This window comes from Panthera pardus, unplaced genomic scaffold (assembly GCF_024362965.1).
Source record: "Panthera pardus isolate Hobbes unplaced genomic scaffold, ASM2436296v1 HiC_scaffold_24, whole genome shotgun sequence".
In the NCBI taxonomy this organism is placed as follows: domain Eukaryota; kingdom Metazoa; phylum Chordata; class Mammalia; order Carnivora; family Felidae; genus Panthera; species Panthera pardus.
This window is the reverse complement of record NW_026526810.1, coordinates 36,951,340-36,973,541: the sequence shown is the minus strand read 5'-3', so window position 1 is coordinate 36,973,541 and position 22,202 is coordinate 36,951,340. Positions and strand designations below refer to the sequence as shown.

Sequence of the window (22,202 nt, the reverse complement as noted above, 5' to 3'; positions counted from 1 at the left end):
TCCTCTGTCCCCCTCTCTCTATGCCCCTCCCCAGCTCTTATACATGCGCTCACTTTCTCACAAAAATAAGTATTTTTTAAAAAACCCACAAAACACATGTATATCATCTTCTAAGAAACTTAGTTTTTTTTCTCCTGTTAATCTAATCTGAACCTTTTAGAATATATTTTACATCATAAGAGTAATTAGCAATAAGCATATCTTTGTAATATCTTTATATCCTCTTTCACTTCAGACATTTATGAAATTTGTCAAGTTACAAATCAATAACTTTACTCCAGTCTATCTTTTCATCTAGTTTCATATCCCCTTCTCCTCTTATTTAATTCTTACTGCCCCATCTTTCACATTTTCTCCCTCAATCCATGCTTTTCAATGCTGACTTTGATATTTTATTCAGGATATACTTGCAACTAAGGTAGATGTGGGTTAATATGGAAAAATTCTGTTTGTTTTTAAAATCCTAGTCAACTGCAGAGTGAAATTTGCATAAAATCTTTGTTCCTTATTTATATTAGTTAACTTCCAGCCCTAACATTCCCATCTTATGGCAGTCATTATAAGAAGTTGAACATACGTACAAAGGTAAGCAATATATAAGAACTGTATGACACAGAAACTATTCTACTTGGATATTCACTGGCACATCTTTCTTGGTAAAACTCTACTGGATGTTTCACAGGGTTTTACTGAATTCACTAATTAGGGAGAGAGAGAGAGTCACAGAAAATCTAACACAGTTTTACTCCTATAACGAGATAGATTACTATATATTATTGTTGCTGTTGTTATTATTATCTGAGAGAGGGATAGAGAGGACAAGCTGGAGAGAAGGACAGAGAAAGAAAATCTTAACCAGGCTCCAGGCTCAGCAGAGCCTGACATGGGGCTCAATCCCACCCTGGGATCATGACCTGAACTGAAATCAAGAGTTGGGACAATTAACCTACTGAGCTACCCAGGCACCCCATTTTTTTTTTAAGCGTTTTGTTTTTTTAGTAATCTCTACACCCAATGTGGGACTCGAACTCACAATCCCGAGATCAAGAATCACATGCTCTTCCAAATGAGCCAGTTGAGGTGCCCCCATTACTATATATTATTAAAGGTATTTCATAACTGGTAGGTACTAAGCAACTAAAGAATCATTATTTGATACATTTAAGATGCTTTAATAATTCATTTGTCTTTGAAAAACAGCTATGAGGTTAAGAGATTCAGGCTATTTCCCATCACCTAACCTCTGAATGTTATTTAACACTCTAAATATCTTGAAAACTAAATACACCAAAAGCATATACATGTACACAATACAGATTTATCATTACAAAGAAAGGTGAAAATGATTCAGCTCCCTAATTTTATTTTGGGCCAGAAAGGAAAAACATAGTATCATACATGTTTGAAACTTAAAAATTTAAAGGACACTACTTCTGGCAGTATGGTAGGGTCGGTACTTTGAGGAGGACTTCTACCCAAATCCCACTAGATACGAGATAAATCACAGCCAACAATTTTTATGCATTATTGGACTTGGTACAAAGCAAAAAGAATCTCAAGGACCCTAAGTAAATAAATAACCCCCAAACACCTAGAGCGAAAAGAAACAGGAGCAGTGAGCAGTAAGAAAACCCATGAAAACTGAGGTGGCTTGAGGGCAAATGCCTCCACCTGTGGCCAGATCCGGTGAGGTGAGGAGCTGAACATGTGATTCTTTCACTTACGCCTTACAAAACAGAGATTTGAACAGATATTTGTACATCCGTGTCCACAGGAGCATTATTCACAACTGTGAAAAGGCACAAGTAACCAAAGTGCCCATCAATGGATGAATGGATAAAAAAAATGTCCAAATACTTACAATGGAATATGTATTCAGCCTTAAAAGAGAAGATTTAGAAACATGCCATAACATGGATGAATCCTAGTTGAGAGTTATTGTTTAATGGATGCGATAAAATAAGAACTCCTATTGGGTCTTTGTCTTGGTTCCTGACACAGGGCACCTAAAACCTTGGAATTTCCTGAGTGATAAGAAGGAAGGTCTTTTGTATGCTACAGAGATGACTCATGGCTCCTAGATAACTTCAGGGTGGGGGACGTTTGCCAGGAAATTCCAAGGCCCATTACAGGGCTACAGGTTGACCTACTCACCAACAACGCATAGTTTATTCAATCATGCCTAGGAAACAAAGCCTCCATAAAAACCCCTAAACAATGGGGTTCAGAGAGCTCCAAGGTTGGTGAACACATGGTGGTACTGGGAGGGTGGTGTGCACAGAGAGGGCATAGAAGCTCTATGCCTCTTCTTACATTTCTTGCCAAATGCATCTCTCTCCTCCATTTACAATAAACTAGAAATAGTAAGTAAAGTGCTTACCTGAGTTCTAGAGCAAATTATTGAACTAGAGAAAAGGGTCATCGAAACCCTAGGCCTACTGTCCTGAGGTGGAATACTGGTTGATGTGGGGGAAAAAAACCCACATAGTTGGTATCAGAAGTGTTGTTAAAGCAGTAACAGTTCAGAGATAGGTATAAAGTCTCAATTTTGCAAGATGAAAAGAATTCTGGAGATAGGCTATATAACAATATGAATGTACTTAATATTACTGAACTGCACACTTAAGATAGTAAATTTTGTGTTGTATTTTACCACAACTAAAAATAAAATTTAAAAAGGGGAAGGAAATTCTGACACATTCTACAACATGGCTGAACCTTAAAGAAGACATCATTCTAAGTAAAATAAGCCAATCACAAAAGGACAAATACTCTACTTATGTGAGGTACCTAGAAAAGTCAAATATCAAATTCATACAGCTAAAAGTAGAATGGTGGTTGCCAGGGACTGGGGAAAAGAGGGAACAATGAATTATTTAGTGGGTACAGAGTTTCAGCTTGGGAAAATGAAAAAGTTCTAGAGATGGGTGGTAGAATTACATTCACAAAAGTATATAAAAGTATTTCATGCCATTCAACTGTCCTTAAAAATGATTAAAATAGGGGCACCTGGGTGGCTCAGTGGTTAAGCATCTGACTCTTGATTTTGGCTCAGGTCATGATCTCATTGTTCCTGAGTTTGAGCCCTGCATTGGGCCCCTGCTTGGGATTTCTCTCTCTCCCCTCTCTCTGCCCCTTTGCCGCTCACACACACTTGACTGTGTGCACAAACTCCCTCTCAAAATAAATAAATAAACACAAATTAAAAAAAAAAAAAGATTAAAATGGTAGCTTTTATGTTATGTATATTTTACCACAGTTAAAAAGTGGAGGCGGGGAGGGAGAGAGAAGGAGGGAGGGTGGGAAGAGGAAGGAGAGAGACAGAAAAATGGAAAACAGACGGAGGTCTGACCTAGGCAATATGGGAATCTCAGGAAGACAGAGTTGAGAAAATGAAAGAAAAGCAATAAATGAAAATGGCTGAGAATTTTTCAGAACTGAAGAAGGAAAGGAATCTACAGATACAAGAAACATAATGAACCAAGCATCATTTAAACACACATACACTGTAATGAAACAGTAAACCACCTAAGAACAGTCAAGACAGAAAAGAGAGATTCCCTAAAAGAAATGACAGATAACACACCTTTCTTTCTTTTTTAATGTTTATTTGGGGAGGGAGGGAGAGAGGAAGAGAGAGAGAATGAGAGAGAGAATGAGAGAGAGAGAGAAAGAATCTCAAGCAGGCTCCATGCTGTCAGCACAGAGCCCAACACGGGGTTTGATGTCACAAGCCATGAGAGTATGACCTGAGCTGAAATCAAGAGTTGACACTTAAGTGACTAAGTCACCCAGGTGCCCCCTGATCACACACTTTTCAATAACAGTAACATTCGCCAAAGAATTATTATCTTCAGATAAAGAAACAAAACAGTCAACTTAGAATTATGTATGGAGTAAAACCATCTAATCAGAAAAACAAAAAAAATATTTTCAGATAAACAAACCAAAAGATTGCTTATCACCAAGAGACCTTCATCAAACAAACATCTAGAACACGTAGCATTTGAGGAACAATGAAGAGGATCTCAGAATGTGATTTGAGAAGAGATTGAAAGTCAAAAAAATTATCAAAATTTGTGGATAAAACAAATATTGTCCATATAAAATAATAATGTAGATAGGTTTAAATAAGAGACAGCATTAAACAATATCAGTCAGGAGGGGTGTGATGAAAGTCAAAATGTTCTATGGTTTCTGCAGACATATAGACTGATAAAACTGAATAGAACCAGGAAATTGACCCACACATCAATAGTGACAAGACAATTCAGTGAGGGAAAAAATTCATTGTAAAAATTCAAGTGTAACCATTAAGAGAACAGAAAAACAATGAACAAATTCCAAATTAATAAGGAGGAAAAGAAGGAGAAAAAACATCAATCCCCTCAAAAGAAGTAAAAATAGAACTGTAGAAAAAGACAAAAAGAAATCACAAACAAGTCTGTGTACATCAATTATCATAATGAATGTAAATGACTAACCTTTCCATTTAAAAGGCAAGAGAGGTCAAGAGTTTACTCAAAAAGAAAAGGAAAAAAAAATCTAGCTAAACACTATTTTAAGAGATATTTGTAAAATACACGTTCTACAGATTCAAAAAACCCCATTAAAATCCCACCTAGCTCTTCTTTAGAAATTGACAAGTGGGTTCCAAAATTTACAAGGAAATAAAAAGGACTAAAAAGAGCCAAAAACAATTTTTAAAAAGAACAAAGTTGCAGGACTTACCCAACATGGTTTCAAAACTTACTAGAAGACTAGGTGATGCTGGCATAAAGACAGATATATAGATTAATGAAATAAAATAAAGTCAGGAAAGTAACCCACATATTGGTGGTGACAAGGCAATTCAATGAGGGAAAAAAGAGCTTTTTCAACCAATAGTGCTAGGCAGAGTTTCTCATCGACAGTTTCAACATTTTGGACCAGATACTTCTTTGTGGTGGGCGGGGCATCCTATACACTTAAAGGTATTTAGCAACATTCTTGGCTCTACCCACTAGATGCCACAAGAACTCATTTCTCAGTTGTGACAATCAAAAATGTCTCCGGAAATTACCAAATGTTCTCTGGGAGGCTAAAGCACTCTCAGGTGAGAATCATTATGCTAGAACTAGATATCCATTCAAAAGAAGAATAAACTTTGATCCCAACATCACATCTTACACCAAAAAAAACCTTGAACATTCACACTCAAACTATAAAACCTCTAGGTTAGGGTTTTTCAACACAAGCATTACTGTCATTTTGGGCTGGATAATTCTTTGTTGTGGAGATGTCATGTGCATTGCAGTATGCTTAGCAGCATCCCTGACCTTTAGCCAGTAGATACTGGTAGCATTCTGCCAGTTGTGACAACCAAAAATGTCTTCTGACATCGCGAAAGTCCATAGGGGTAAAGAAGTAAACAAGATCCCACGTGAGAACTACTTGGGGTCGGCAAAGATTTCTATGCTAGAATACATAAAAGCACCAACCATAAAACATTTTGAAAAATAAGACTTCATTAAAATTAAAATTCTGTTCTTTGAGAGACATTGTTAAAACATGAAAAAACACGTCACAAACTGGGAGAAAACCACAAATATAATAGACCTGTATTCAGAATATATAAAGAACTTTCAAGACTCAATAAAAATAAAAACCAATAAAATCAGCAAAAGATTTTAAAACATCATTGCTCATTAAGGAAACTAAAACCACACTGAGGCACCCAAGAAGTTGTTAAAATGTAAAAAGATTACCAATACTAAGTATTAGCAAAAGTACAGAGCAACTGGAACTTATTTTTAAGAGAAAAAGAGCACGGGTGGGGGGGGGGGGAGGGAGAGGGAGGGGGGGGAGAGAGAGAGAGAGAGAGAGAGAGAGAGAGAGAGAGAGAGAGAATGAGAATCTTAAGCAGGCTCCATGCTCAGAGCAGAGCACTACTTAGGGCTCAATCCCACGACTCTGGAATCATAAACTGAGCCAAAAGCAAGAGTTGGGATACTCAACCGACTGAGCCATCCAGGCGCCCCAAGGGAACTCTTGCACACTGTTGTGAGTGTAAAATGGTACATCCATTATGAAAAAGGTTGGCAGTTTCTAATAAAATTTAACTATACATGCCATACGATCTGGAAAATCTACCCCTAGTTCTTTAACCCTCCCAAAATGAAAAAAATGTTCCTAAAAAACCTTGTATAAGAATGTTCACAGTAGATTTATAATTGCCCCAAACTGGAAATAATACAGATGCTCATCAACAGATGAACTGATAAACCAATTTTGGCATAATCATACAATAAAACAAAAAGGAATAAAAATGAACACATTATACATATTTGTGTCATTGTGGATGACTCTCAAAAAATGCTGAATGAAAGAAGTCAGACACAAGAATACACTGTGTGCAATTCAGTTTTTATGAAACTCAAAAAAACCCAAATCTAATCCATGGTGACAGAAAGCATACTGGTGGTTTCCAGGGCCATGGATAGAAAAGAGGCAAAGAGATCTTTTTAGTGTGATGGAAATATACCGTACTATGATTGTGGTCATGATCATACAGGTGTATACATTTGTGAAAACTCAGTGACATGCACTTAAAATGGATCCTTATTATATGTAAATTATGCCTCAATAACATTGATTTTAAAAAAAGAGCTTATTTAGTATGTAATGACTATATGCTCTAACAACATAGAAACAGTACAATCTTTTTTTTTAAAAAGTAAGGGAAAATAGGGAGATCGTATAAAAAAAATTTTGTACAGTACAAGCCTCATAGATTTTACCAGAATGACTCAAAAAGACTCAAAAGCCACGGGGCACCTGGGTGGCTCAGTCAATTAAGCCTCCTACTTCAGCTCAGGTCATGATCTCTTGGTCCGTGAGTTCTAGCTGCACATTGGGCTCTGTGCTGACAGCTCAGAGCCTCAAACCTGCTTCGGATTCTGTGTCTCCCTCTCCCTGTCCCTCCCCCACTCATACTCTGTCTCTGTCTCTCAAAAATTAATAAATGTTAAAAAAGACTTAAAAAAGACTCAAAAGCCAGTATAAAGAGCTGTCACTGGCTGAAGTTGGTCTTGTATGAGCTTCAAAAAGAGTAACTGCAGTGGACTAAAACCCATCAAACATGTTTAATTCTATGATTTAATAATAATATTTTTAAAAAAGAAAACACCGATCAACTTTGGAGAATAAGAAGGAATCAATTTTTTTGAAACTCGCACATAAGGGTAAAAGAATCTAGCATTTTTTCCGCTACATGAATTGGGGAACCAAATACATAAGGGAAAACATATCTTAATAAAATTATTCCAACTAATAAATACGAATAAATGATGCAACTAGAATCCTACAATCTTGCAAACCCCAGTGAATGAACAGATCTAGGCACTGAGCATGAAGAGCTGCAAACACCACAAAAAAGAAACAACCAGACATTATGTCCCACCTGATTAAAGAATAAAAAATCTATGTGTTAAATCCCTTTGGCCAAGACTAATTCTGTTCAAGCTTCCAGATCCCAATGATAATTTGTAAGAAATACAGAGAAAAGAGAACATGTTGAATGAACATCACTGCTAATAAGCAATCAAAATCTAGACTGTGGGAAAACTTTAGAGGTCAAATGACCCAAGTTCTTGAAAAGAGAAAGTTTAAGGAAAAGAAAGGAATTGAGGAGGAACTTGTAGATTAAAAGAGTGCTTTTTATCAAATAGAAGAAAAAGGGTCCAACATATACAACCCATTAAAAGTTTTGTATTTTGAATATACAAAGAACTCCCACATATCAATAACAAAAAGAAAATCTACTAGAATAAATAGCACAAACTTGAACAGCTGATTCATACAAAATGACCAATTAGTATATGAAAAGATGAAGTCTTATTTTATATATATATATATATATATATATATATATATATATATATCCTCTAGATTGTTTAAAAGTGAAATGACCTTAAGTGTCAATTTGAGGATATAGAGCAACAAAACTGTCAAAACTGCTGGGTAGACTGTAAATTGGTATAATCCTTTGGAAAACAGGTTAATATTATTTACTAAAGTTGAAATATGCATACTTATGACCCAACAATTTCATTCCTGGGTATACACCCAGTAGAAATGTGCACATGTGCACCAAGAGACATGTATGAGAATTGTCACAGAAGCACTATTTAGAATAGCTCCAAATAGGAAATGACTCAAATTGTGATCAATAGAATACATTGTAGTTTATTCATACAATTAACAATGCACAGAAATGAAAATTAATGAACTGTAACTACACACATACATGCATCTCACAAACCTAATGAGTGAAGGAAGGAAGAATTCTGTTCACTTAAAACTCAAAAAAAAAAGGCAAAAGTGAGCTTAAAGAAGTACCAAAATAAAGGGTATGGAAATTATCAATACCAAACTTGTATCACTGATAACTTCTCAAGGAGGAAGAATGTTATCAGGAGGGATACATAGGGAGCTTGTGGGTTACTGGAAATGTTTTATTTCCTAACTTGGAAGAGAGTTACATAGGTGTTCACTATATAATTATTTGTTAAGCTGTTTATATTTGGTCTATATACTTTTCCTTAAGTATACTGCATTTCATAATATAAAATTAAAATTTTTAAACTGTAAAAAATCAGGAAAATATCAGTGAGCCTTTAGGGTGGAGATATAAAATGTAAACTAGACAAAATATGTTGCCAAGTCAATCTGACTAAAAAATAAGACTTAACGCCGATTGTTAGCTATCAAATAATGTACTTTGTCAACAAACCATTTTTATATTCATGTAGTTAAATTCAGCACTTGAGAACTGTGTGTCAGGCATTATTCTATTAATTGGGAACACAGCAGTGCACAAAAAAGTACTTACATACAAGTTGTGGAGAAAGACAATAAAAAAGAATCAACATGGTAAAGGGAACCCTGAAAGCGATGTTATGTTTTTAGGGTAATTAGGGATATCCCCACTGATACTTGGCATCTGAACAGAGAGAGACTGTAAATCAAGACACTATTCCATGCACTTCTCTGGGAAAAAGCTGCCAGAAAGATGGGAAGAGCCAAAAGCCTTAAGGCAGGACCATGCTTGGAGTATTCAAGTAACACAAAGGCCAGTAGGTTGGAATAGAACAACTGGGAGGGAGGTATGTAGGAGATGAAGCAGGCTGGTGGGGGGGTGGGGATTGAGAGGGTGTGACCACAAAGGGCATCACAGAACTCTGTAAAGACCTCTTTCTGAGTGAAGTGAGAAACGATTTTAAACCAGTGACATGAGGGGATGTGACTTAGGTTTTAAAACCGTCATTCTGGTCCTTTCAAAGGCACTATTAAAATAGGAAAAGCTACAATTCCTTTTCTATATGGAAAAATATGATACTTGGTTTGAGTATATCACATATAGGTTCGGAGAAAATAAACACGTAATGCTTCCTTTTATTTAGAAGAATCATTCTTTTAGTTGATATTAATAGCAAAATTTCACCTTAAAAAGTGTTCAAAAAATGGTAATACTAAAATCCTCTGCTGTCCCCCAATTTACAGTGACCAGTTTTTTTTTTTTAATTATGGTAAAATACACAGAAAACTTACCATTTTAAACCATTTTTTACATTTAAGAGTTCAATAGTGTTAAGGGTATTACAATGTTGTGTATAATGACTAATTTTAAAGACTTTAAAAAAATTCAGACCAGTGTTGATGTTTTTAGATAAACTCCAGTACAATAATACATATTATTAATAAAAAAAAGTATGAATATACTACAGTATATGATTTTGAGATGCTAGTATTTCCATTATTAAAATATGTGATGAATAAAAGAGCTATTACACACAATTTGTTCTCTAAATTGGTGATATTTCCATATGATTTTGGCAGGATCATCACACATTTTAAAATGCTGTTATTGCTTATTTCTCGGCAGTTTAAATAAATGTGATTTTTTTTATTTTTTATTTTTTTTACCTCTGTGAAGAGACGAGCATCATCAGAAAGCATATTATAATCCTGTGCACATTTCTTTGCAGAATTCTGCAAAAACTTTAGGAATTCAGTAACTTCTTCATTCACATGTTTTTTCATATCCTGATTTTTAAAAAAGTAGACACGTCTTGGAATAAGAAGCTTAATTAAAAACAATCACCTCTCAATCACTGCTCTAATAATCTGGATTTAAAGACTAATTAAAGTATCACATCCAAAGCAGAAATCAGAAAAATAGTAAGAATTATTATATAATAATGGCAAACTTGTTATTAAAAACACTACATTATATATAAATGTTAAAACACTATGTTGAACACTTGCAACTAATACAATATTGCATGTCAACTACACTTCAATTTAAAAAAATTCATAAAAATAAAAAAGCAAATGACTATTGTACTACCTATTTAGGAATCATTAAGCTTTTTCATAAAATGTTCTAAATTAACATAAAAAAAGACAAACATCCAAATGGAAAAATGTGCAAACAACATGAATAGGCAAGTTATAAAAAAAAAAAAAAATAGAAATGGCTTATAAGCACATAGGAAAGACTTACTTTCATTACCAAACACTGTAAATTAATATGAAACAAGGGATCACCATATTTTCCATATCAAATTAGAGGCAAAAAGGTAATGTGCAGCGTTAGTGAAGATACATATTTTTTTAAAGAAAATTTTCATACAATAGTGGTACAAATTGGTTTAAACTTTTTGTAGAACAATTTACTCAGGTATAAATACAGATTGAAGCCTTAAAAACATGTATAGTTTTGATCAGGCAATTATATTTTTAAGAATTTATCTTAAGGAAATAAGTATAAATGTGAACAAAGAGTTTGCAACAAAGATGTTCAATACAGCATCATTTATATAATTGAAAACTTAAAACTAAAGAAATTAAAAACTTAAAATTGTTTGTGAGCATTATAAAATTGTATCGCTAGTACTTAGGATGAACTGGAGTGAAATATGCTCAGAACCAAAGGAAAATGCCTATTATAAAAGAACCAACAAAAGAATGAAAGCACCAATGCTCTGTCAATTAAACTCTTTAAATTTCCATTTTTGTTAATAGGATTGTACCTAAAAACATAAAAGCAAAGTTAAAATATTTTTTACTGAAGCTGAAGAATAGCATACATACCAAATACTGCAAGTAGTCATTTTTATTTATTCCAACAGCTTTGGAATTTGCAGGAATTTTTGCGTATTTAACCAACAAGTCCACATAACTCCTCTGCTCTCTCTGTGAGAAACGAGAGAAACGAGGATAAGGAACTCTTGGTTTTGGAAGAAGAACCATTCCAACTGTGGTTTTAACTTTTTCCTTTGCTTGAGTTGCTGAACTAACTGCCGGCTCATTTTCTACAGAACTTGCTGAGGCATTCAAATTTTCTCCTATACGTCTGGAAAAAAAAATACAATTTACAAATATGTGCTTTTCACATGAAGATTACTATCATGGAACTTCATGATTCTCAATCACCAGGGAGAATATAGCGTGATTAACATAGTAAATTCCAGATTATTATCTAACTCTGCCACCTGCATTTTGATGTTTAGCCATTTGGTGTAAATTAAGTATTCTGCAGGATACGATCACATTACAAGTTTACCTTCAATTATCTGATGGAGAGGGAGAGGCAAACTCCTTAGATAAGTTATTCGATTTGGAACTATTTTCCCTTTACTCAAGAGGGGTAATTGCTCTTTCCAATCAATTATATATGCAGATATTCCATGTTTACGTTTTATTACAATAGAAGTTGTTTTTATTTTTTTTATTATTTTTTTTAATTTTAGTTTTTGAGAGAGAGTGTGAGCAAGGGACAGGGGGAGAGGGAGAGAGACAGAATTTTAAGCAGGCTCCCTGTTCAGCACGGAGCCCGACTCAGGGCTTGACTGCAAGACTGTGAGATCATGACCTGAACTGAAACCAGGAGCTGGATGTTCAACCCACTGAGCCACCCAGGCACCCCAACGATGCGAGTTGTTTTTAAAAGCTTAAATTCTTCAGTAAGTGACATCCATTAATATAAACAAAAGCCACTAAAAGCAGGATACGATGAAGTCACAAGTTCACAAATTGATTGATATTCTAAATTTTCTAGTTTCCTTTGCTTTAATTATCTCAAGATTTAAAAAGAAAATTCCAACACTGTGTGCCATATTTTATGGAAGCAACAGTGGTTTTAGAAAAGCTGTACAATTCTCTATCACTAGTACATGGCTGAATCCATGGAAATGCCTTTATGCCTTGAATGAATGCAAAAGAGAAAATCTGGTATTACCTATGATGAAATGCACTAAACGAGAAAGTGGTAACTACAGAACCTGTTATCATATCTATGAAACGATACCTGCAATTTCTAAAAAACCACCTTTCTGCCCCAGTGAGGTATATGAACATGAAGTTCTTATCTTATTCATAATCTGTCTCTATTCCTAGTATTCAAATGTAGTAACGTACATTTAAAAAAATATATTTATTTATTTACTTTGAGGGAGGTAGGGAGGAGAGAGAGAATCCCAGGCAGGCTTGGCGCCGTGAGCATGGAGCCTAATGCTAGGCTCAATGCCACAAACAATGTGATCGTGACCTAAGTAAGCTGTGATCAAGAGTTGGACGCTTAAATCAATGAGCCACCCAAGTGCCCTAGCAATCTACACTTTTAATAAGAGAGTTTTAAAGTACACAAATACACACACATACAACTACACTTCCTTAGCTTCTATAATTCTATTTTCCATAGCAGTTAACTGTTCACCGTGATCTGGTTCCAAATTAAATAACAACAATAACACAAGAGGAAGGGAAACTAATGAGAAGGATGGCTGTCTATTGATTCATTCTTCATCTCCCCATTCATTAATATTTACTGAGTGACTATCATGTGCCAGGCTAACGCTGGACACTGGGGCACAATACAGTCTCTATTCTCTAAAACTTTGCAATCAAATGGATATGTACATTAATACAATGTAACTATGGAGATCTGAGATTTCCAAACTGGGTACATACTGAATAGGTGATAGAGAAGAATCCTAAGGATAATGGGATAAGGGATTAAGAGGGAGAAAGGGGAGACACAAGAAATATTCAGAGCTGTGGCTTGCAATCATGACAGTATTAATTTCTTCGGGAAATTTTAGAAGTCTGTGGCTACATCCGGGTTGTCACAAAAGAAAGCATGTAGAGAGAGATTAAGGAACACTAGATGCCTGTAATGTAACATACGAGAGTGTACTACACAACTTTCAAAGGTCCCTTTAGGCTTTCTCTGATCATATACAAACAAACCTGGTCTGTTATTACTTATCCTACCAATACATTTTATTCTCTTTTATTTTTATGATTCTTCTATGGCACAGTTTATATTAACCTCTTTTCAATCTAACCTTGTTCATTTTAGCTGGTGCATCTGACTACTGCATTATATTTTCTAGTGCAGTAGTACCTATGCATTTACATATTAAAATATATAATATGTATTCTTTTCTTTGATTTCACTTTTATATATCTGGGACGTTACTTTTAAATATAATGTCGGAGGCTAATTCCATTTCAGGCTAGTAAAGGAGGTATCTCATCTCTTATAAATATTTGTTATGAAAAGTGGGACAGTGTTGGCCTGATAAAGCTGAGAATTATCAATCTAGATCTGTATCTGGATAAAAGGTGAGCCCCATCTAAAACCACTGCTAATTTGTTTTAAATCAGCTTTATAATACTAAAGCAAATACAGTAAAAATGCAAAGATTCTCAGAAAAAAAACAAAATAAAGCAAAATAGTCAAGAGTACTCTTCTAGAGCTAAAGATGGAAAACTAATCAAAAGAGCTGGTTAGTGGATGGGAAAAGAATTTTGGAAATTAAAATACAGATGCTTAGACTGGCTCTGAAAATAATACAGGTGAAAGAAGACATACTTAGCTACTAAAGTTTCTCCAATAACTGTATAAAAATAAGCATATTTTAGGTTAACAAAATGAATATTAACTGCTGATCTTGGGAGAAATGTATTACAGCAAATTGATTTCTCACTAGAAAATGTCTTGAGAGCTATTCAAACCTAACGGTATTGTGTCCGCAACTCTTAACAATACTGCTTCACAGCTGTCTCTCTGAATATGAGAACATGTCTGTCCTTGTGGCACAAACTGGCAAATTTAATTAAGCTGCTGCAGCAACAAGATGCTGACTCAGATATGCCAGAGTAGGAATGTCAAGAAATTCTAGCAGTTTAAATTGGCTACATTCAGCAAAGAATGAAATGGCAGCACATCAAGATCATTTCCGTGTGCAGTGCTGTCAAAATCTTCATCAGGGCGCAGGCCAAAAGCATCTGACAGGGTTTCTCTATGCACATTTACAGCATTATATTTTATTTCAGTTGATGGTTTGAAGTTTTTCCCCTTCATTTTGTCAACTACCCACTCTCCTTTCTTAAAGTTTCTATGAAGAAAAGGCAGAATTCAAACTTAGTTTCCTATGCTTTAAGTCTACTGGTTTAGGTGGCTTCTTAAAGTAGCATTTGGAAATGGTGCTTCTAGCCTCCATCTAAAGTCTACCTGTACCTTCTGGATTGATTTACTTTTCTATATTCAACATGTTAAAATTTCATAATTTTTTAAATTGGAAGCTACTTTCCCCCTTGCTGGTTTAAAGCTCAGTTATAAATATCTACAATCAGAAACTTTGATTTAAAAAAAGGTAAATGTTTACTTTTCAGTAGAGGGAGAAGGGCTGAATAAAAATCTCATATTACTGAAAGCAGAGTAATGAGAGTTACCAATATTTTCCTGAAAATGATGGGAGAAGGCAAAACACACAAAATTATGGATAATAAAAATTTTACATTTTTTTCTAATATTTCCATCAAGAAAACAGCTGTAAATTACCACAGTCTGAAAACCCATTCCTTACTGTGACAAAACTTAGTAAAATTTAACATGAGCAAAAAAGACTAGAAACATGAAATCAATGTCTTGTGTCTTTATTTTTTCTGTGCCAAAAGGTAAGTTACACTAATAAATTGTTTTGTGCTATACAGAAATCTAAAGAAAAACAAGCATATCCTAAGAAGAAAATATTTTAAGAGCTGTACCCAATTGCCAGCAAGATATCCTTTCCCTTACGTAATTCAGACTATAACCCACATCTAGGGTATGCTGACTAGAACCAAACTTGAAAAGAACCATTAAAATACGGTGTGCCTGGGTGGCTCAGTTGGTAAAGTGCCCAATTCTTGATTTGGGCTCAGGTCATGATCTACAGCCCTGCGCAGGGCTCTGTGCTTGGGATTCTCTCTCTTCTTCTCTCTCTGCCTCTCCCCTGCTCATGCTCACTAGTGCTCTCTCTCAAAATAAATAAATAAATTAAAAAAAAAAAAAAACATTAAAATAATTAAGAAGCAGGATAAAGAAGATGAATATTAAAAATTTTTAGTCTGAAAAGACGAAGGCTGAGATAAATGTACATAAAACGGTGAGCAGTGGTTTTTTTTTTTTTTTTTTTAAAGATATATGTTCATTTTACCTTTAAGAAAAGGTAAAGATATACATCTTTACCCTCCTCTTCCAGGATATTACAATTGGTAGGCATTCTTTGATTCAAATAAACAAAGGCAATTCTTTATTTGATAGTAAGTTTTAAGAAATTAAAAAAAGAGATTAAGGTATCCTCAAGAAATGGTACAAGTTGAGTAACAAAATCAGCTTGAAAAAAATCCATAGATACATTTATACAGGATTTACTCAACCTTCTATAGCTGATATTAGCAAAGACATTATAATTATGCACTTGGCAAGAATGTTGCTTTTAAAATTGCCTCTTTAATACAACATCTGCTTGCTTTTATGTGAACTTATTTATTCATCTGATAATCAAAAAAGCATTTTTAAAATGTTTTTAATGGCAATCTGGCAGCATCTATCAAAATAAAAAAACATACATACCCTCCTCTTATAGGAATTTATCCTACTTATATCAGCACATGTATAAAAAGGATGCTCATTGTTTATAATTGGAAAGGGATGGAAATAACCTAAATAAATATCAGTGGGGTCAATTAATTGATTCCAGAGTCATCCTTAAAGGTTTGGATTCCAAAAGCTGGGTTGAGAGTACAAAATCATTATTTCTTAAAAGTACCAGAGTGAGTCTAATGAGCCAATATAATGAGGCTGAGGCAAAAGAGACAGAAATATCACTATCACCAGAAAGCCAGGAGAGTGAGATGTCTTCATAGTCAAGAGCTCATTGATGATCCTGAGAGGAGCAGTTTTAGTAGACTACTGAGGGTGGAAGCCAGATTACAGTGAGATGTTCAGTGAAAGCAAAGGCAGTGGGATGTGCAGTGACGTGTTTTCTTCTGTTTTATTCATCCATTCTCCTAATCTGTCTTTTGACTGGAAAGTTTAATCCATTTAAAAAGTAATTATTGAAGGGATGGACTTATTATTATTGCCATTTTGTCAAACGATTTCTGTACGCTTTACAACTGTTTGTCCCCCTTTTCCTCCCAGCAAACACATACGAGTTTTTAAAGAAGTCTAAGCACAAATGAGAGCAGAAGTAAGAAAGTAACATGGAATCCAGGGATTGAGCAGGAAAAACTTGAGCACCTTTAAACACTGAAAGATGAAAATACAGGAGTAAGAGCAGATGCTAATTGACAGAAAGGGTACTGAGAAGGCAGAACAGATGGGGCCCATTCCATATACAGGCTGGAAATATGCTTCCTCCACTGCAAAATGAGTGAAGAAAAGATGAACGTAAATGTTGAACTCTAGAGAAGCTCCCCAATTCCTCACTTGGCGTATTTACAGTCCATTCTAGTAAATTCAATTACTTGGTTTCAAGATTCATCCACAATAACAGCCAATCACAAAGGAAAGGAGATGTTTCAGGCAGGCAGGCAGTGAGAAGGGAAAATTACCACTCAACAGGCATGTTCATAGCAGAGAGGAATTTGGCAGTATCTATCAAAATATAAAATGCATACACCATCTGACTGAACAATTCAATTTCTATGAATTTATCTTATGAAAACTATTACAAGAATTTCATCAACGTACTGTTTATAATTACTAAAAAAGAGGAACATATTTTGCAAATTCAGACTACCTAAATGAATTGAAAGTAAATCTATACAATGAAGTATTAAGCAACAATTAAGATTAAGCTATGTGTAGAGGCATGGAAAACTACACAAAATATTATTTTAAATGAAAAAAGCAAACTGTAAAACAGTTTCTTAGTATTTTACATTATTTATAATATGATCCCATTTTTGTTTTTATATCTATGTGGAGAAAGATCTGAAAAAATTTATACACACACACACACACACACACACACACAAACCAAAGACTAGCCATCCTTGGGTACTGGGTTCTTCCATTTTCTAATTTTTACATTTCTATAATTTGAATGTTTAACAGTGGACACATTTATAACACTTCAACTGCCAGAAAAATAACAATCAAATATGAAAACAAATAGCCAAATAAATAAATACATTACCTGTTAGATAAAACACATAGTTCTTTTAAACTTGGAGCCATGGAATGAACTTTATAATTTTCTTGAGAGAAAAATGTCTTAAGGCCATTTTTTGGGGAAACATCCCTGTGAAACAAAGTAATTAACTTACATTTGACAATTCAGAATCTCATGCTAGACTAAGCAGCACACTGGTACAACCGTAGTTTACAACTACTATGCCCCCTATACCCTTTTCCAAGACAATCATTTCTTAATAATTTCAGTTTCATGTACCAGATGTTTGAGTTTAGATGTTTTACTTGGGTAGCTTTTAGCCTAGGCTCATTCTGAAATTCTCCAGTTAAAATAATCAGCCTTGCTCCTTAATACCCAATTAAATGTCAGAGATACTTAAGAGTCAAAGAAGAGACTGAAGTATAATAAGAGCCTGTCAGGGGCAGGGCTCACCCCAGGCTCTTAGTTTTGTACCATGCATTATTGTGCCAGGCCAAAAGACACTACAAAGACTGAATATCTTACCTATTTTCATTAACTTGGCCAATGTGATAAATGGGGTGCCTCTGCTAAAACCACTTCAAGGTCTTATATGATTTTCCATAACATCATAATTAGAGACTAAGCTATTATAGTCAATGCTTTCCATATAGGAGGCATCTAATAAATGCTGGCTGAAGGAATTAGAAAGTTAAAAACAATGAGAACCATAATCTATAAAGGACAAAGATTATTAGGACTCTGTGGAAAAAGGGCTACAATACTGTGCAAAGGTTCACATTTGGTTTCACAATGTCAATGGCGTTTTAAGAGCATCTGTGCTGCATCTGAATACATTCTTTATGGCAAGGAGCATAAATGTACATGCCTTCTACAACTTAGAGTAGAACAGTCTATCAAATGGTAACTTCTGGCTGCCCACTCCCCAAATAGGAAATCTTAGCATATTTGCTCCACACTAATTTCTGTTTTTAAAAGTGTTTATAAAAAAAAAAACAAAAAACACTGTGATTAAAGTACAAATGATAAAAATTAGAATGTCTTACTTGCTATGTGCCAATGTAGTTTCTTATGACTCGTTATGGTACTCTATCTGTGAAATCTCATTAAATTATAAGGATTTTGTATATCATACAAAAACAAAGTCAGAGACTCAGGGACAGTGAGCTCCCTGAAGGAAAGGGAGTACTGTTTGCAACAACAACAACAACAAAAACACTTACTGAGCACATACTGATTGAACCTTCTGAATCAGGTACTATTTTCATCAGCTTTGTCATCTCTCGTAACTTTAGTATTCTCTTTGGCTAGCAAAGAGTGGATGCTCAGTAAATGTGTGTTAAACTGATGTAACGCAGCTATGTATTACATCCCTACAAAACCACGCTTACTAAGTCTGCTATTTGTGAAGTTCTCATATATTTCTAAAACAGTCTATGCATTTATGTAACCACTTGATATAGACTAACAACATGAAGCTTGTCTACTCTTAAAGAGGTTTTTCTATTACTTGTACAGATACAGGCAAGGTTCTTGGACACAAGAAAATTCTAGCCTGTCTCCTTCGCTGAGAGACCAGCAATAAATACATGATGAAGCAATACCTAGTAGCAATCTGAGTGATGAACTATTGTCATTTTTAGGAGAGGAAGTGCAATCAGCTATAACTCAAAAGTGCTCAGTACGTGAAGACAAGATCCAGGTACATTCTGAACCATTAAACTTGTATCATCTTTGTGTTTCCTCCAAATCTCTCCAGGCCAGAAACTCTCCTTTGCTAAACCAGCCACCAGTCCCACTTCACACCTCTTTAGAATACAAACAGATGTAACTCACCAGTTCAGCCTGGGTTCACCCATGGCCATCATGGAGCTCATATTTCTAGATTTCTGCTTCACTCTAGCCCACAATTCTGCTGCCTGGCAGTGCAGGCTCCAACGGAGGCAGGATTTCTCCAGAATCTACGCTCAACCGAGGAAAAACCAAAGGCCAGGATCAAAAGCAGGTGACCGGCCAGGGGCTGTTCACCTAGGTGTAAGAAGAACCTTTAACACCTACCCTCAACTGACAGGGACACCTAAAAGAGAATACAGCAGACAGATGAATATTCCCAAGGTTCTTTGGAGCAGAACAGCAATGCTGATGTAGGAGTCCTTCTCCATTTAACTTACTCCAGAAATGTAACTCTCAGGACACTCACTGAGGAAATAAAAGGGTCAAAACAGAATGGTGTTCTCATTGGTTACATACTAAATCACTTAGAGCATGGCGCTGTAAGTCCTAACTACTCAGATCCCCTGCACTCCCTTAATGCCCAAATACACCTTGCTTCCGTTTTCCCAAACATACACGGCATGGGGCAGATTCTGGCAAGCAATGCTGGACAAAAACTCCCTGGTTATCAAGAATCTTTCAAAAAGAATCTCACTTTTGAGGAGGCTGAGGTCCAGGTGACTTAAGTGACATTTCACAGGATCATACAGAGGAATCACTAGGACTGCAAATCTGGGTTGACCACTCTATGTTCACTGCTTCTCCTTCATCCGGAACGGACCGATAAAGTGGTATGTGAGAAACGAGCAGTCACATTTAAGAGTCGGTCTCTCGGTACCTGACGGGCCTGACCTGCTCCTACATAATCCCACCTCTCACATTATGACCCGTTGTGGGGTTGGGGAGGGAGGGTCGATGAAGGTAAAAGGAATGGCTGCGGGAAGGGGGCGGAAGGAGAAACAAGGTTCCAGAAAGGCAAGTTAAAGGGGTGAGCAAAGCCGTGGGAGGGGGCCGCGCCAAAACCCGGGGCTGAGGGTCCTAGTCCGGCCGAGGGGGCCGCCATGTTCCCTCCTCCCGCCCTCACGAGCGCCCGCCTGCAGGGCAGCGCCCTTCCTTCCGCGCCTCTGCTGCAAAGCAGCCTTTCCGCCCACCTCTTAGTCCGCGGCGGCTCTGACCCGGGCCGCGGCCCCCACTCCACACACGCTCCACCCCACTCCTTACACTGTCGCGCGCGCCCTCGGAAGGCCTTATTTAAAGGACGTAGCCGCGCCGTCTCGGCCCTGCGTAATGACGTACCCAAAGACGCCGGGGGCGGGACCCGAGTACTCCCTCTCGGATTCGGGGTATTTCGGCTAGGGATTGCGAGGTTCGGTGCGTCGCGGCTGGCCTGAAGGAAGGAGCCAGGGGTTGCGTGTTGTCCTAGAAAGTCCTCGACCTTGAGGGGATGATGAATTAAAAGGAGGACGGGCGACAAGTACAGTACTGGAAGGACCCGAACAGACTTGGTTGTGACCTTAGGCTAATGTTTTAGCTTCCTAACCCTGTCTCCTCATCAGTAAGGTGGAGATATTAGCACCTACTTGGTAGTATTTTTTAAAGGATTACATGAAATAACGGAGAGAGTTGTGCTCAACATGGTACTTGGCACACAACAGCTCCTCCACGTCCCACCCCACTTTAGATGTCAGTTTCCACCAGCAGCCCCTCTGGCTCTCCCACTAATTTTGTTCTCATTCATTAAGGAAAGATTCATTGAGCACTTACAATTTGTGCTTGGTGCTGGTTACATATATGGGCCTAAGACTGAATACCAGTTCTAACAGGAGCTTTTGATCATTGGGAATCTCATTCACATTAAATAATTATAAAACAAAGTAGAAAGTAGTAAGCTACGTAAGAGAAATTGTACGAATTCAGAGGGAGAGAAATTACTAGTGAGAGGGACAAAAAGCAGCTTTTAATAGCTAATGATAGCTTTTGAATATTTATATATCAGTTACCACATTGGACACTTGACATGTCAGCTCATTTGAAGAATTTGAAGTATGTGGATGATGAGAAAGGACATTCTAGAAAGAGACCAGCACAAGGAGCCACATAAATCTATTGTATGAACAGAGTCCAGTGTGTATGCTAACAGAAAAACATGTTCTAAATTTTACAATGATTTATGATATGTAAAGCTATGTTCAGAGAGAAATTATACTTCTATTAAAAATCTCCCTTGGGGCGCCTGGGCGGCTCAGTCGGTTGAGCCTCTGACTTCGGCTCAGGTCATGATCTCACAGTTTGTGGGTTCAAGCCCCACATCAGGCTCTGTGCTGACCGCTTGCTCAGAACCTGGAGCCTGCTTCAGAATCTGTGTCTTCTTCTCTCTCTGCCCCTCTCCCGCTCCCGCTTTGTTTCACTCTGATTCTCAAAAATAAATAAATGTAAAAAAATTAAAAAAAAAAATCTCCCTTGAATCCAGTGACCCTTAGGTAATTTATTTTATTTGAGATGCAAGGACTATGAAAAGTAGTAGAGGAAAAGGGTTTGAAAAACAGACTGGGATGAGGCCACACAAGAACATATAAGTTAGATTAAGGATTCTGACTTTATTGTATAAGAAATGAAATGCTGGGCTGGGTGGGGATGTTTATCAGCAGAAGTATGACACAGTCAGAGTTTCTGTGTTTCAGGAAAGTTTATCTGGCAATGTATTAAATGAGTTGTAGCACAGAGGCAGGTTAGGACACAGTGCTTATGAATACTTGCAAATCAGCCAGAGCAATGACTGGCACTGTGCAGGTAGCACTTATTAGATGAGTGATGTTGACAGCCTGTGCTAGGACAGAGATGGACATCAAAATGGTGTAGAATTTCAAGTGTTGGGTACTATCTCTTAAAGCATGCAGTCAGAGAGAATTGGGAATCCTCTCCTACTGTTTAGCA

The 22,202-nt window shown here is 36.4% G+C and overlaps 1 protein-coding gene across 7 annotated transcripts in view; it reads right to left on the bottom strand.

The window, feature by feature from the left end:
* The window catches only part of ICE2 (interactor of little elongation complex ELL subunit 2), a 64,670-nt gene extending 44,150 nt beyond the window's left edge, over window positions 1-20,520 (bottom strand). Inside the window, exons 1-6 of one of the 7 annotated variants that reach the window (XM_019441913.2) lie at window positions 20,420-20,515; window positions 19,554-19,694; window positions 19,332-19,456; window positions 17,520-17,624; window positions 11,137-11,398; window positions 9,967-10,086 (exon numbers count right to left, since the gene is read on the bottom strand). In XM_019441913.2, the coding sequence (XP_019297458.2) occupies window positions 9,967-10,086; window positions 11,137-11,398; window positions 17,520-17,624; window positions 19,332-19,372 (528 nt within the window). In that variant the 5' untranslated portion in view covers window positions 19,373-19,456; window positions 19,554-19,694; window positions 20,420-20,515. The other 6 variants (XM_019441919.2, XM_019441912.2, XM_019441917.2 and 3 more) reach the window with 6 other exon arrangements.
* Window positions 20,521-22,202: the final 1,682 nt, after the last annotated feature.